Genomic DNA, 17,397 nt, shown 5'->3' with positions numbered 1-17,397 from the left:
TTAATTTTAAAACTTAGTTATTAGTTTCTATAAATAAAACAATTGAATTATTTTAATAATTATTAGTCACATTAAAAATAACAAAAAATTATAAAAACATAATATGTTTTATTAATAAAATATATTGTATAGTCGTGAATTATAAAAATAGCCATTCAACTTTAAGAAAATATAAATAATTTATATAAGAAAATTAATAATTAGTTTCAAAATTTTATGTATTTTTATTTTTGTATCATTTATATTTTAATATAATATATTTTTTAAAATATATAATAATTAAAATATGTTATTGTATTTTATTTTAAAATAATAATCATAGTATTTTGATAAATTTAAATTGTAAAATCTAAATATTTATTTCTATTTTATTATATTATTTTAAAGTAATGTATTAGTTAATTTTTGAAAATTTTAAAAAAATACAGCAAATCCAAAAACCAAAGGGCAAATCTCCAAAATAGCACATTTCTAAGTTTATATCACAAAAATAGCACTCAAAAACTAAAATGACCAAAATAGCACCTTTCTAAGTTTATCCTTTGAAAATTTTAATTTTTTTATTTTTCAAAATTTGAAATCATATCCCAAAACCTCATTTCTCAACTCTAAACCCTAAACCCTAAACTCTAAACCCTAAACCCTAAACCCTAAACCCCACCCTTTAACTCTAAACCCTAAGTTTGTGACTTTTGATAAAACATTAAGTGCTATTTTTGTGACTTTTGACCTTGAGTGCTAGTTTGGGAACAAAAACTTGATTTAGTGCTATTTTTGTCTTTTTCTCAAAACCAAAATCTAAATCTAAAAACTAAAAACCAAAAACTGAAAACCAAAAACTAAAATCTAAAAACCAAAAGCTAAAATCTAAAAACCAAAAACTAAAAACTAATGAAACAATCACCACCGTAATCAAATTCTTCGGTCAACCAATTTTCACCTTCTCTGTTTTTCAAACGTTTGTCTCCCACATGGTTCAGTGCCTTAAAGAGAATTGTTCCTTATTCAATTATAATTGGGTGTTGTTTGAACAATACACGTATGAAAAGGGACATCAATAGAATTAGAAAATAGAAAAAGCGACTTTCAGATCAGTTCTTCTGGCAAAGCATCAAATACCAATTAACAAAAATACAGAAAAGTGAAATGAAAATTGAGTAGAAAACATTATAATTAACTGCAGTAAAAAACTTGGAAAGTACCAATGTCAGAGACAAAATAAATTCGAAATCGGTAAGTAATCTTAGTTGGCCAAAAAGAAGACATGATTCACTCCATCTCCTCCTATGCAATCGGAAACACTTTAAAAGAGATAGATGCCCCTTCAAATAAAACAAAAACCACTGTCACTGATTGATTTACTTTCCTATAATTAACGAAAGAGTGACATCGAAATAAAATATTGCAGAGACAAAAACAGATACGAAAGAAATGATGGAACTGTATGAGAGGAAAATAAATATGTTTAAAAACTTGGACGATGAGTGAATGAGGGAAAATTAATTTGAAACTACCATATATATAGATTGAAAAAAGAGGCGACTCCAAAGGGGTGTAATTGATAAGACGCGTTGATCCAAAAGAAAACAAATGAGATACCTTTTACAACGGGACGTATATGAAGGAGTGTGTCGTTTAGAGAAACGTTGATTTAGGGCAAAAGAACACGTCTTTTGCTGAAAGAGATTGCTGACGTTGGATTTTATAAAGGGAAGAAAATTTTATCCGTTAGATTACAAAGTATCGATAAACTCAACCGTTGGATTTAGATTTTATTTTCCTATAAAAAAGTGATGATGTCATCAGCCAACAAAATTGAGTTTGCTATTATATATAGACATGGAGACCATATGTATATATTTGAAGATTCTTTCTTTCTAAGCCAGGATTGTCCTGAAGCCGAAGAAACCACTTTCAGCGAGCTTACTTTTGTGTTCAGAGTCCGCCATAAAACCTTGAAGGTCAAAGGCTGCGGTGTACGACTTTTAGAGGCAAACAATGAAAGTGCAGGCGGTGAGGATGAAGAAAAGGATTATGATGAGATGGTGATTGTGATAATGTAATAATAATAAAGTTAAGGATAGTGATAATGACTGGTTTTTTTTGATGCAGGAAACACAGAAGCAAATAATGAAACTGAAGGAGAAGAATCTAGACGTGATGAGGATGAAGTTGAGCTTTGATCGGTTAGGGTTAGAGTAATTAAAAGTTTTTTGCTCTCTGTATTTATCCATGTACTTGATCTTACTTCTGGTGGTCTGTGTTGTAACTAGATCTCACTCTTTCTATCTTTCATGGTGATTCTCTATCACATCAATCTCTTAAGACTTCTCTACGTTGTTGGCTCTGATGATGATGTCCCTGAGGATCATCACTTGTGTCATAACGTGAAAAGCGCGTTGGGGATTCTCTGTGTTGCCAAGGAGCTGGATTGTCCTCTGGTTGTCACTGCTTGTGTGAACTACTTGGAAGCTGTTCCTTGGGAGGAAGGTGAAGAGGAAGAGATGTTGAGGGTTATACCGATGATTGGACCGGAAGCAGAGCCGGTTCTTGCTCGTTTACAGCAGGTTGATCAGTCTGCTGTTGCTGGAATCTTTTCGTCGGCTTTTAGATTCGCTACCTCGTCTCCACCTCAGCCCTTGTGTGACATAAAAGCATCTGCTCAGGAACAGATTGAGTATATGATAACCGAAGATGACGATGCTCCGTTGTTGATTGCTGATGAAGTAATCAAGATTGAAGTAAAGGAATGTGTGAAGAGTCTCTTTGCTAGATTCTTCCAGTGTCTAGAAGAGGTCAGTAGCAAGAACGGGTTGTCTTTAAAGATGGTTGTGTCGAATTTGTCATGGGCGTTTCAGATACTAACAAAGATGGAAATGGTGAGAGATTTTGTTGTAACATGGGTTGACACAACTGAGAAGTTAGCTAAGGTAGTTGAAGCGATGGAAGCGGGTGCAGAGACGGTGGAGATAAGAGTTAAGGTCACTGAGGTGACTTCGAAAGTTGTGGAGGTGATTGGTTACGGAACTGTGATATTACCAACAGTGAAACGGCTTCAGATGGTTAAACTATGGCTTCCCTTTGTAAGAAAAACAAAGCCTCTTGTTGACTCAGTTGTAACCAATCAAGAAGAAGATAAGGAGGAAGGGGTGAGATGTAAAATAGATGGAGAGATATGGCAAGCTTTGGAGTCTTCCTTTGTGTCTTCAGACCAAGCTGAGATATTGACTGAGTGGTTAAGCAAGAATGGGGTGTATCCGGATCTGACAGAGGCTTTTGAGGTTTGGTGTTATAGATCAAAAGTGGCCAAGAGAAGATTGGGTTTGCTAGGTGGAGAGGAAGATGGGAAGGGCATGTCTTAAACTCTTTTGTTGAGTTCTGAATCTAGAAAAGAGGAACGTTCTGTGGGTTTTTGTTGTTGTGTAGGTCTCTTTTAACTATTTCTTGTGTGTTATCTGCCAAATCTGTAAATACTGTTGACAGATGTGTTAGTTCTTTCCAATTGTGCAGAGATATTTCCTCATTAGGGAGGAACATGCTTTAAATTTGTAAAAGAGTTATATACCTCGACCAACAAAACTAGGTTTAGGCTTTAAACAGAGTTACTTGTCAAAAAAAGTCATACTTATTAAATTTGTGATGGCATCCTCCTACACGTGACACAATTAGGGTTTAATTATTACAAGAAAGGACGGTGAGTTTGGTTTAGTTCATTAGTTGTAATTCAAATTAAAATAAACAAAACCGGTTCACGTTACAGTGCATTTCTTGACTTTTCCTCTCCACTTGCAAAGAAGTCATGATCTAATACAATACAATCCTATCCTTTCTATTTACGCGTCTTCACCTTTCTTTGTGATCTGAAAGCTTTGTGATCCTCTTCTGTTAACGATGATGATGGCTTCTTCGTCTGTGGCTCTCACTTGGTTGTATCACGTCTTCCTGAGCTTCCGTGGTGAAGACGTTCGCAAAGGCTTTCTTAGCCACGTTCTGAAAGAGTTCAAAAGCAAGGGAATCATCGTTTTCATTGATAACGAGATCAAGCGAGGTGGATCTATCAATCCAGAGCTTGTTAAAGCGATCAGACAATCAAGGGTTGCCGTGGTATTGCTCTCCCGTAACTACGCTTCTTCAAGCTGGTGTCTGGATGAGTTAATTAGTTGAAATCATGAAGTGCAGGGAAGAGGTTGGTCAAACAGTGATGACCATTTTCTACGAAGTGGATCCATCTGAAGTTAGGAAGCAGACCGGAGATTTCGGAAAAGCCTTTGATGAAACCTGTGTGGGTAAAACAGAAGAGTTGAAGAAGGCATGGAGGCAAGCTTTGAATGATGTCGCTGGTATAGCTGGTTATCACTCTAGCAACTGGTTCGTTCACTCTTTTTTGTACTTCCGCTTGAATATTATGTTTTTAGTACATGATTATGATTGTTTTAATGTATTATCCTTTCTTTTTGTTAGTGGAAATGAAGCTGATTTGATCAACAAAGTCGCCTCAGATGTCATGGCTGTGTTAGGTTTTATACCATCAAATGACTTTGTGATGCCATTGCAATAGGACCACCTGAACGGAACCGACGTACATCAAACCATAAGCGAATACCAAACCCCAAGTACTTGATGTGAAGATGAAGTTGGTTTCTTTCTGTTTTATTTGTCATTTGTTTCAAGTTGTTGTTAATAAGAAGAGGCTTGGTCATCCTTGTGTTTAGGAGCCATCTCTTCCACTTTTCCATTTACCTTGTTTCTAGGAGTTGAAACTCCAACTGTTTGTTCTTGTTTTCTTATTTAAATCAATAAAAAAGCCAAAAAGAGACAGCCTTTTCTGCCCAAAGTGTTACAAGTGTTCTGAAACTAAAGTTGTAATCGGGATTGCAGCTATCATTTGGTATCAGCACCGGGAACACTAACCCGTTCGCAGCAGCACCACCACCAAGAAAAATGTCAAACTGTACTTTCCTAAGTTCTCAGGCGGAGATCCAACAGAATGGGTGAGTAAGGCAAATCAAAACAATACTTCGCATACCAAGAGATACACCAGGACCAGTAAGTACACTTGGCATCATACCATCTCGACCGCGAGGCCAATGACTGGTGGCAGGCCATTTCGGAAGCTCTCCGAGAAGAAGACCACACGCTCATCACGTGGGAGATCTTTGAGAAAGAACTAGCTATGGGCGCTTTTTGGCCCAACTGACGGAGAGGACTTTGACGAGGCACTATCTAAGATTATTAGGCGACTACCAGCGCGAATTCGAGAGGTTGCAGAACAAAGTGGAAGGCTGGACACTAAAAGCGCTCGTGGGCACATTCATGGGTGGGCTTAATCCGGCTATACAACAAGGGATCCCAATGTTTCAACCAAAGTCCTTGAAAGAAATATTCAATCTAACTAGGCTCGAAAATGATCAACTCCAGCGGACAAAAGCGTGGAGTCACTCCACGTTCAACTTCAGCCACGCCTATGCCCGCGCGCATGACTGACATGTCTCTACCAAAACCTCCGCATGCAGAAAATGAGGAAATGTGGCCATGGTTACGTCCCATATAACATGCCACCACGCCCACAGATATAGATCATACAGTGGAAGAGTCTCTTAACATTCCGGTTTGCGTTGTAAGATAGGACCAACGCTTCTGTTAGAATTCAATTTCGTTTTATGTTCGATATGAACCGCGAAGCTGTTCAGCCTCAAACCGACGTTGCACAATTCACGACAAGGAACCTCACGGAAAAACACTCAGGAACACGAATACGCAAGGAACGAAAGAGAAACGAAATAAGAACAGGAGTACACACAGATATTAATTGATTACCCAGAGTTCACCGATGTGGCTACGTCTCTGGGCCTGGCAAGACAAATTACTAAACTCTTCCAAGATCACAACCGCCGTGACCTAAAGTTTGTAATACTAGTACAATCTATCTATCTCTGATATCTAATACAACTCACGAGCCTTACTTTTATATTAGGCGAAGGATAGTTACAACTGACAACTTCGAAAGTTGTGGAGGCGACTTGTTATGAAAAGTTGAGCAAGAATAGGGTGTATCCGGATTTGACAGAGGCTTTTGAGGTTTGGTGTTACAGATCAAAAGTTGCCAAGAGAAGATTGGGTTTGCTAGGGGGAGAGGAAGATGGAAAGGGCATGTCTTAAAACTCTTTTGTTGAGGTCTGAATCTAGAAAGAGGAATATTCTGTTTCTCTGCCTCGTTGTTTAGGTCTCTTTTAACTCTTTTTGTGTGTGTTTCTCTGCCAAAACTATAGTTACGAAAAAAAAACTCCATGAGAACTTTCAAAATAAAACAAGACCAGAATAACAAATTTCAATCACGAGGTCCTTAACAACCAAAAGACTCACACAACATATAGTGTCATAAGAAAAACAAACGTACCAAAGTCTTCCACCCACAACAAAGTCAACCAACACAAAAGATCATTATTACATTCCCGCGGTCGCCCATTCGTTTTTTTTATATATAAAAAAAGACTGTTTCCTCTCCACTTGCAAATAAGTCAACACCTACTACCTGTGGATCCTTTCTGTATACGCGTCTTCACCTTTTTGTGTCCTCTTCAAACCTGAAAGCTTAGTGATTCTCTTCTTCTTGCTGTTAACGATGATGATGGCTTCTTCTTCTTCTTCTTCTTCTTCTTCTTCTTCTTCTTCATCTCTGGCTCGCAGTTGGTTGTATCACGTCTTTCTGCGCTTCCGTGGCGAAGACGTGCGCAAAGGCTTTCTTAGTCACGTTCTGAAAGAGTTCAAAAGCAAGGGAATCATTGTTTTCATTGATAACGAGATCAAGCGAGGCGAATCTGTCGGTCCAGAGCTTGTTAAAGCGATCAGACATTCTAGGGTTGCCGTTTTTTTGCTCTCCCGTAACTACCCTTCTTCAAGCTGGTGTCTGGATGAGTTAGTGGAAATCATGAAGGGCAGGGAAGAGTTTGGTCAAACAGTGATGACCATTTTCTACAATGTGGATCCATCTGATGTTAGGAAGCAAACTGGAGATTTCTGAAAAGCCTTTGATGAAACCTGTTTGGGGAAAACACAAAAGGTGAAGAAGGCATGGAGGCAAGCTTTGTATGATGTCGCTGGTATAGCTGGTTACCACTCTAGCAACTGGTTCGTTCACTTCTTTTTTTAACTTCCATTTGGATACATGATGATGACTGTTTTTAATGAATATCCTCTGTTGTTTTTGTTAGTGGCAGTCAGGGTTCTGAAAATCGGTCTAGCGGCGCCTAGGCGGGGCCTAGGCAGCAACTCGGTCCTATCCGAAACGATTTTCTTAAAATCCGATTTATACCGATTTATATGATTCAAATTGGTTTAAACTGTTCTAAATCGGTTAAAATCGATCTAAAATTGTCTATATATGTTAAATAAAGCAATAATATTATTACAAATCTACAAATTTGTCTACTTTCTTCTGTTTTGTATATCTAATTTTGATAATTCATCACAATAATTTTATAATTAAACTTAAAAACTAAAATATGTTATACAAATGTATAAAATATATAAAATAAATCAACAATTTGATAACGCTAGGCCTCGCCTAGGCCCCGAATAATCCGCCTAGTCGGTAGTCCTCTATAAAGCGCCTAGTTACCGCCTAGCGATTTTTAGAACATTGGTGGAATTTTTAGAACATTGGTGGCAGTGAAGCTGATTTGATCAACAAAGTAGCCTCAGATGTCATGGCTGTGTTGGGTTTCACCCCTTCAAAAGATTTTGATGACTTTGTTGGCATAAGAGCTCGTATCAAGGAGATAAAATCGAAGTTGATCCTACAGTCAGAAGAAGTTAAGGTGATTTGGGTTCTGGGTCCTCCCGGGATCGGGAAGACGACCACTGCCAGAGTTTTATACAACCAACTCTCTCCTGATTTTCAATTCAACACGTTTTTGGAGAATATCAGGGAAGTTATGAGAAGCCATGTGGCAACGACTATCAGTTAAAGTTGCGTTTGCAGAAAAACTTGTTGTGTCAAATATTCAACAGAGGGGACATTGAGGTTCGACACTTAGGAAGGGCTCAAGAAATGCTGAGAGATAAAAAGGTGTTGGTTGTTCTTGATGAAGTGGACAACTGGTGGCAACTAGAAGAACTGGAAAAGCAGAGTGGATGGGTTAGTCCCGGAAGTATTATTATCATTACAACCGAAGATAGAAAAATTCTCAAGCAACTCAGATTGGGGATCAATCATATCTACGAGATGGAATATCCAACTGAAGATGAGGCTCTTGAGATCTTCAGCCAATATGCTTTCGGTCAAAAGTCTCCTCCAGATGATGATTTTAAAATGCTTGCTTGGGAAGTTACTGGACTTGCTGGTGATCTTCCTCTAGGCCTGAGAGTTATGGGATCTTATCTACAAGGAATGTCCATGGACGAGTGGATACATGCACTACCATGGCTCAGGTGTACCCTTGACAGAGAAATTGAATCAACTCTAAGGTTTAACTACAACGCCTTGAGAGATAACGAAAGAACTCTTTTTCTGCATTTAGCATGTTTCTTTGCTGGTATCAAGCTTGAAAGGTTCAAAAGGTATTTTGTAAACAGTAGTTTGGAAGTCAACTTTGGGCTTGAAGTCTTAGCTCAAAAATCTCTTATATATATAGAACACGGATTCATTAAAATGCATAGATTACTGCTTCAAATGGGTAGAGAAATTGTCAAGAAACAGTATTTGGAGGAGCCTGGAAAGCGACGGTTCTTGACGGACACCAAGGAGATTTCTGATGTTCTTGATGATGAAGATACTGTAAGTTTTTTTTCATTATATTTTACATCTGCAGTCTTCTATGTCCTCTGTTTTTGAAGCTGAGATTTGGTTCTATCTGAATAATTTATTCTAGGTTACCGGAAATGTTCTAGGCATATGGTTGAGTACGAGCGAGAAAATCCAAATAAATAAAAGTGCTTTCCAAGGGAAGAATAATCTTCAGTTTATATACTTCGAAACTAAAACCTTACGCATACCCGAGGGGCTCGACTGTCTTCCTGACAAACTTAGATTGCTACATTGGGAAGGGTGTCCATTGAGAGTTTGGCCGTCCAAGTTCTCTGGCAAGTTTCTTGTTGAACTAATCCTGCAATTTAGCAAATTGGAGATGCTTTGGGAGGGAACTAAAGTAAAAATATATACTCATATTTTGTTTTGTATTGTATTGCACGATTAGTCATTTATCTAAAACTCATAATTTTTCTTTGTATAGCCTCTCCCATGCCTCAAGATGTTGGCGTTGAATTTCTCTTGAAATCTGAAAAAGCTTCCAGATCTCTCAGAAGCAATGAGTCTCGAGGATGTACATCTCTCCTACTGCAGAAGTTTGGTAGAGCTCACAAGCTCTATTGGCAATGCCACTAAGCTTTATCGACTGGATATATCTGGGTGTACAAAAATCAAAGACTTTCCAAATGTTCCTGACAGCATCGTTGTGTTGAGCTTGTTCGAAACAGGGATAAAAGAAGTTCCTCCATGGATTGAGAACCTATTTCGTCTGCGTAAACTAATTATGCACGGATGCAAGAAGCTGAAAACTATATCGCCAAACATTTCTAAGTTGGAGAATCTTGAGTTTCTTTGTCTGCGTAACTATGATTACTATCCTTCTGATCTTCTTTATGAAGATGCATATGAAGATGATGAAGAAGTATACAGGTCTGATGACGTATTTGAAGCAATAATTGAGTGGGGTCCTGACTTTAAGCACAGTTGGAGATTACGATCAGACTTCAGAGTTGACTACATTTTGCCGATATGTCTGCCCAAGAAGGCTCTTACATCCCCTATAACATTGCGTCTCTGCAGTAAAGGTATCAAGACTATTCCAGATTGCATCAGATGTCTCTCGAGGCTAATTAAGCTTGACGTCAAAGAATGCAGAAGGAGGCTCGTAGCAATTCCACCGCTTCCAGATTCCCTTCTATCTTTAGATGCACAAGGTTGTTATTCTTTGAAGAGAATAGACTCCTCTTTTCGAAATCCAAACATTTGCACAAAAAGCTAGAAATCTCATCCAGACATCGGCTTGCAAATATGCGATCTTACCTGGTGAAGAAGTGCCTTCACACTTCACTCACCGAGCAAGTTCAGGTTCCTTAGTGATCAATTTGACTCCAAGACCTCTTCCTTCATCCTTCAGATTCAAAGCTTGTATCTTGCTGTCAGAGGTATATAATCATCTCGGGGATACCAGTGATGACGATGACAATGATGAAGTGGGTGAGAATTCATTGAACTGCATGTCTTATTCCGTCAAGGGAAAACAGAATGGCCTCACAGTAGGAGGTGTATCAAACCAGCTCCTTATGCCAGCTCTATATGGATTTGGAGATCATCTTTATATATTTGAAGATTCTTTCTCTGATTGCCCTGAAGCCAAAGAAACCACTTTAAGCGAGCTTACTTTTGAATTCATTGTCCATGATAAACCCTGGAAGGTCAAAGGCTGCGGTGTACTACTTTTGGAGATCCCTCATTGTATTCTTGACGGAAAGGAAACTGAAGACCAAGAATATATGGGCATAAATATAGAGGCAAACAATGAAAGTGCAGCTGGTGAGGATGAAGAAAAGGATGACGATGATGATGAAGATGATGATGATGATGAAGATGAAGATGACGATGAAGATGAGGATCATGTTGAGGATGACGAAGGTGGTGATGGTAATAATAACAAAGTTGTGGAGAATGATGATCTGATGCAACATTCTTCTGATGGGAAGAAGGTGAAGAGGAAGAGATGTTGCTGGTTATACATATGATTGGACCAGAAGCAGAGACGGTTCTTGCTCGTCTCCAACCTGTTGTTCAGTCTGCTGTTACTGGAATCTTTTCGTCTGCTTTTAGATTCGCTACCTCCTCTCCGCCTTTGCCCTTGTTTGACATAAATGCATCAGCTCAAGAACAGTTTTGAGTATATGATAACTGAAGATGATGATGCTCCATTGTTGATTGCTGATGAACGAATCAAGCTTGAAGTAAAGGAATGTGTGAATAGTCTCTTTGCTAGATTCTTCCAGTGTCTAGATGAGGTCACTAGCAAGAACGGGTTGTCTTTAAAGATGGTTGTGTCGGATTTGTCATGGGCGTTTCAGATACTCACAAAGTTGGAAATGGTGAGAGATTTTGTTGTAACATGGGTTGACACGTCTGAGAAGTTAGTTAAGGTAGTTGAAGCTATGGAAACGGCCGCAGAGACGGTGGAGATAAGAGTTACAGTCACTGAGGTGACTTCGAAAGTTGTGGAGGCGATTGGTTATGGAACTGTGATATTACCAACAGTGAAACGGCTTCAGATGGTGAAACTATGGCTTCCTTTTGTAAGAGAAACAAAGCCTCTTGTTGATTCAGCAGGTTGTAATAAGAATGATGATGGAGAAGAAGAAGATTAGGAGGAAGGGGTGAGATGTAAGATAGATGGAGAGATATGGCAAGCTTTGGAGTCTTCCTTTGTGTCAATAATTCTAGCGTTGCCATCTTCAGACCAAGCTGAGATATTGATTGAGTGGTTAAGCAAGAATGGGGTGTATCCGGATTTTACAGAGGGAGATCAAAAGTTGCCAAGAGAAGACTGGGTTTGGTGGGAAGGACATATCTTAAACTCCTTTGTTGAGGTCTGAATCTAGAAAAGAGGAACGTTCTGTGTGTTTGCTTTTTGTTGTTGTGTAGGTCTCTTTTAACAATTTCTTATTGACAGATGTGTTAGTTCTTTCCAATTGTGCAGAGATATTTCCTCATTTGGGAGGAACATGCTTTAAATTTGTAAAATAGGAACATTCATTTCGGAGGAACATGCTTTAAATTTGTAAAAGAGGAACATGCACCGTAAGTTGAGGCTTTATCGCAAAATCTAGTTAGGTGAGAATATTATTCTAATTGATCTGACAATCTGACATTTGACAAACCGAAAAAATGTGGGAACAATATAACTAAATCAAAGGCACATTCGACATGGATTAATGTTTTTTTATTTACGCACCGACGCAGAAGAGTTTTAGTTACAATTTTGCCTACATTTTTTATAAAACATAAGCCGAATATATATGTTATATTTGTGTCCAAACATAATTTTTTTTTTTTTTTACTTTGCAATTCGTGTTGCCAAACGATTGGCAAGAAAATACTTCTATTTTAATAAAGAAAGATTTACATTCTAGGACAATTTCTAAGTTTATAATTTCATCATAGGTTACTTGTAGCTCCTAACGCACTTTATTGTACTTTTTCCAGCAAAACCTATAGCAAATTTTCTCTTTTACCCTTTTGTCTTAATTAAAGCAACAAACCGAAATTTTCTTTTGTAAATTTTTATCGGTGTAAGCGAGAGTGGTTCTGCACCACTCATTAACATGTGATCCAATGGCCACAATCCATAGATAAATCATGATGTGATTTATACTAATTTTCAGCCTTTGGATCTTTTGATCTAGATTCAAAACAAACAATTCAGATTATATAACAACTAAAACAAGCTAGTTCTATTAAATCCGACAAAATGCTTTATGCCTCCTCCACCACCGTAAAATCCTCACTTTCTGTTAAAACCTACGGCGGATCAGATTGTCATAGATTGTGTTCTTCTTCTTGTGAAGGTGAGTTAACCACAACTGATTCCTTTTGCTATTTTCCTCTTTGTTTCCCATGTAATTAGGGTTTATGGTCTTCGAGCTGTTGATTTCAATTCCCAAATTCAATTTTTGGGTTTCATTCTCTTACTGATTTTTTTTTTGTTTCTTTTTGTTTTCCTGGGATGAAAGTAACTTTTTCATGCGTCTTCAGTTTTAGTGTTGTTTAATTTATTTTTCGTATAAGAAGTGGAAATTATCGAAGCTGGGTTGAAGAGCAGTACACCAGGTGATAATTATCATCTCTCTCTCTCTCTCTCTCTCTGGCATTTCATCATGATTGATTCGCTTGGTTGGATGATTTCTTATGAGAAAATTCACTTGAAATCTGACTTGGTTGTTGTTTTCGCCGGAGAAATTGAGATAGGAGGAAACTAAGTTGTTGTTGGTCCTGGAGACAGGTAAGAGTATAAAATGAGAAAAACGGTGGCGGAGAAGAGAAGATACAGCTGCTGCTGAGATGAGAGCGTTGGCTGATCCTACAACAAGAACACTTTCAGAGCCATTGTTATCTATGTGGAAGTTATGATGCTTTCTTAATACAACTCGATTGCCTTCAGGAACAACCTTCACCTTATGAGAAAGTTGTTTTCGAGGCTGTTAGTTACTTGACCTCTGAGGTCAAGGATGTGTATAGTTGCAGTATGGATTTGTTTTTTTTTGGTCTTTGGTTGGTCTATGTTTTTGGGTTTTGGATCTTTCCTTATGGGTTGCAGCATCAATATTGTTTTGATGGCTGGGTTTTATGGGTGTAGGCAGTTGTTGTAATATGTTTTATCGCTTGTTTGGACAATTCTCTTGAACTTGTTATTTTTATAATATTATCAGTTTACCAAAAAAAGGAAATGGAAGTCTTGCAACAAAAATGTATTTACAATGTTCAAAACTGATATTTGCATGTGTACACCAAGAATATACAATATTGTACAAAATTGGTCACAACAATGGTTGTATATATGTACAAACATATACATCGGCAATATAAGCAACACAAAATCAAACACTTATGATAATATACAATATTGTACATGTGTACAACACTAAAAGAATTGATCACAACAATGGTTGTACACATGTACAATTAACATATAACATCGACAATATAAGCAACACCAAATCAAACACTTATGATATCAAGTATCAATTTACCAAAATAACCTCTACTCACAAACACCCCTTTCATTCACGTTAACCACTCATCCTCGTCCTTTTACAAAGAAAAAAAATATTTCCTTCATTCATATGTACACGTGTACAATCAGGACTGTGTATTATGATATTATGTAGTTACCCAATGTATTTTGTGTACACAAGCATGGTTGGTGTACACAAATGTAATACGAACTTTTTTAAAATATATGAATTAAATGTGAGTATTAAAAATGAAACTGGTGTAGTCTGGCAGAATTGATGCAGATTTCAACAAGCAGCTCTCTGGTTCGATACTACACTACCATTATATATATATATTCTATATACACAAATAAATATAATAATATAAAAACATAAGCTTGCTTTCCCCGATTCATATGAAATTTTTTTAAGTTATCCACCAAATCACTAAGTATGTAATCACAAACTCTTATGTATAGTTACAATAATATGAATTCAACTTTCAAGACTCCAATACTTTGTTTTGTAAGAAATAATAAGTAAGTGACTAAGCTAATATATTCATTGAAAGTGTGAGAACATTGACAAATATGAAAAAGCATAGATTTTTGTTTTTCGTGACAAAGTTAAGAATTTTGTAAAAGTAAGTTTAACATATAAATTTCCGTGACAAATATGAAAAAGCATAGATTGACAATAAGTAAGTGAGTAAGCTAATATATTCTTTGAAAGTGTGAGAACATTGACAAATATGAAAAAGCATAGATTTTTGTTTTTCGTGACAAAGTTAAGAATTTTGTAAAAGTAAGTTTAACATATAAATTTCCGTGACAAATATGAAAAAGCATAGATTTTTGTTTTTCGTGACAAAGTTAAGAATTTTGTAAAAGTAAGTTTAACATATAAATTTCCGTGACAAATATGAAAAAGCATAGATTTTTGTTTTTCGTGACAAAGTTAAGAATTTTGTTTTGAAACATTTCTTTTACCTATCAATTTCTTTTCATGAGAATCCAACTAAATAAGATAAAAAAAAATTAGATTTACAAATATTTAATTACCATTTTATTCAATTTTGATTAATTTCAAATTGTAATAATGTATCTTTTTGAAGTTACAAAAAAATAATGTTCTTTCTTTATTACACTAGCATTATATATAGATTCTATATACATAAATAAATATAATAATATAACAACATAAGTTTGCTTTCCCCGATTCGTATGAAAACTTTTTAAGTTATCCACCAAATCACTAAGTATGTAATCACAAACTTTTATGTATAGTTACAATAATATGAATTTAACTTTCAAGACTCCGATACTTTGTTTTGTAAAAAAGCAATAAGTAAGTAAGTGACTAAGCTAATATATTCTTTGCAAGTGTGAGAACATTGACAAATATGAAAAAGCAAAGATTTTTGTTTTTTGTGACAAAGTTAAGAATTTTGTAAAAGTAAGTTTAACATATAAATTTTCGTGACAAATATGAAAAAGGAGAATCCAATTAAACAAGATAAAAAATTAGATTTACAAATATTTAATTACCATTTTATTCAATTTTGATTAATTTCAAATTGTAATAATGTATCTTTTTGAAGTTCTTTCTTTATTACACTAGCATTACACAACAAATTTTGAAACATTTGTTTAACCTATCGATTTTTTTTCATGAGAATCCAATTAAACAAGATAAAAAATTAGATTTATAAATATTTAATTACCATTTTATTCAATTTTGATTAATTTCAAATTGTAATAATGTATCTTTTGAAGTTACAAAAAAAATAATGTTCTTTCTTTATTACACAAGCATTATATATAGATTCTATACACACAAATAAATATAATAATATAATAACATAAGCTTGTTTTCCCAGATTCATATGAAAACTTTTTAAGTTATCCACCAAATCACTAAGTATGTAATCACAAACTCTTATGTATAGTTACAATAATATGAATTCAACTTTCAAGACTCCGCCACTTTGTTTTGTAAAAAAAAATAAGTAAGTGACTAAGCTAATATATTCTTTGAAAGTGTGAGAACATTGACAAATATGAAAAAGCTTAGATTAATTTCAAATTGTAATAATGTATCTTTTTGAAGTTCTTTCTTTATTACACTAGCATTACACAACAAATTTTGAAACATTTGTTTAACCTATCGATTTTTTTTCATGAGAATCCAATTAAACAAGATAAAAAATTAGATTTACAAATATTTAATTACCATTTTATTCAATTTTGATTAATTTCAAATTGTAATAATGTATCTTTTTGAAGTTACAAAAAAATAATGTTCTTTCTTTATTACACTAGTATTATATATAGATTCTTTATACACAAATAAATATAATATAACAACATAAGCTTGTTTTCCCCGATTCATATGAAAACTTTTTATGTTACCCACCAAAGCAAATTAATTAAATCGATCAAATTGTTAGAATACAACAAATTAATATATAATTTTATTATAAATTAAATTATTTAAAAAGTGTATTTTCATTAAAAATAAAATAATAAATAAGTAAAACTGATTTGATGGTAATTTTTATGACATATATATATATATATCAATTCTGTGAAGGAAATAAAAACTTAATTTGGAAAAAAATCTTAAATAGAAAAAACTCTAAAAAATAACAAATAAATAACTAATAAAAATTAAACTATGATATCATTTGAAAGCTTCTTAGACAATATTCATAAAATATTTAATCGATAATTAGACAAATTTGATTTTTTTTCTGTCAGCCAAAAGTTTATTATTAATTAGCATCAGTTATTTCAAGATGTTTAAGAAAGGATGGACAAAAAATAGGATGAACATAAATGATATATGAACTATGAATAGGCCTGAGAATTTAAATCAAAGCCCGCGGGGCCCGCCCCATTTGACCCGCTGCGGGGCCGGTGCGGGTCGAGCGTTTTGAAAAAATCAAGTCGCGGGTGCGGGTTAAGACTATTTTATGCGGGGCGGATTGGTGGATTTTGATTTGCGGATACCCGCCAACCTACAAAATAAAATAAAAAATAAAAAAAAATCTTTTTTTTTTGAAAAATACGATTTTTTTTAGAAAAATAATTAATTTTTTTTAAAAAAAATAATTAAATTTTTAAAAAATAATATAAAAAATCACTTATAGATATATTATTTTATAGAAAAACTAATTAAATAATTATTTTTTTAATTAAAAATATAACCCGCGGGTCCCACGGATTACCCGCAAAATAAAGCGGGGTGGGTGCGGGTATTAGTTTATTTTTTGCAGGTTGAGCGGGTCGAAATTTTAACTAAAAAAAAAGAAACGATCTGTGGGTTGGCAGGTCGTGCGGGGCGGGTTGACCCGTGAACCCAGGCCTAACTATGAATAGTACTTTGTAAAGTTCACTTAGATAACACATCTGCTAGGCCTGGGCATTTCGGGTATCGGTTCGGTTCGGTTCGGGTATTTCGGGTTACGGGTAGTTCGGATAGGGGCTGCAGGATCCATTTAGTACTTGACCTATTTTCGGTTCGGTTCGGTTCGGATAGTTTCGGGTTCGGTTCGGTTCGGATAGTAAATGTAGGAACCGGAAACTATCCGTAAAAAGTTCGGTTCTCATTTGGATCCGGTTCGGGTTCGGATAGTTC

At 35.4% G+C, this 17,397-nt stretch overlaps 1 protein-coding gene and 2 pseudogenes across 1 annotated transcript; all 3 read left to right on the top strand.

Annotated features, from left to right (window-relative positions):
* The first annotated feature begins 1,881 nt into the window (after window positions 1–1,881).
* LOC106330133 (BTB/POZ domain-containing protein At3g05675-like) lies at window positions 1,882–11,640 on the top strand. Its single transcript, XM_013768675.1, has 4 exons — window positions 1,882–2,013; window positions 2,113–2,186; window positions 2,327–3,161; window positions 11,434–11,640. Exons 1-4 carry the CDS (start codon window positions 1,999–2,001, stop codon window positions 11,638–11,640), a joined length of 1,131 nt encoding a protein of 376 aa, XP_013624129.1. The 5' UTR covers window positions 1,882–1,998.
* LOC106335290 lies at window positions 3,383–4,834 on the top strand (annotated as a pseudogene).
* Window positions 6,613–11,440, top strand: LOC106335291 (annotated as a pseudogene).
* Window positions 11,641–17,397: the final 5,757 nt, after the last annotated feature.

Source organism: Brassica oleracea, chromosome C3 (assembly GCF_000695525.1).
Source record: "Brassica oleracea var. oleracea cultivar TO1000 chromosome C3, BOL, whole genome shotgun sequence".
Lineage (NCBI taxonomy): Eukaryota > Viridiplantae > Streptophyta > Magnoliopsida > Brassicales > Brassicaceae > Brassica > Brassica oleracea.
This window is presented reverse-complemented; position numbering and strand designations above follow the sequence as displayed.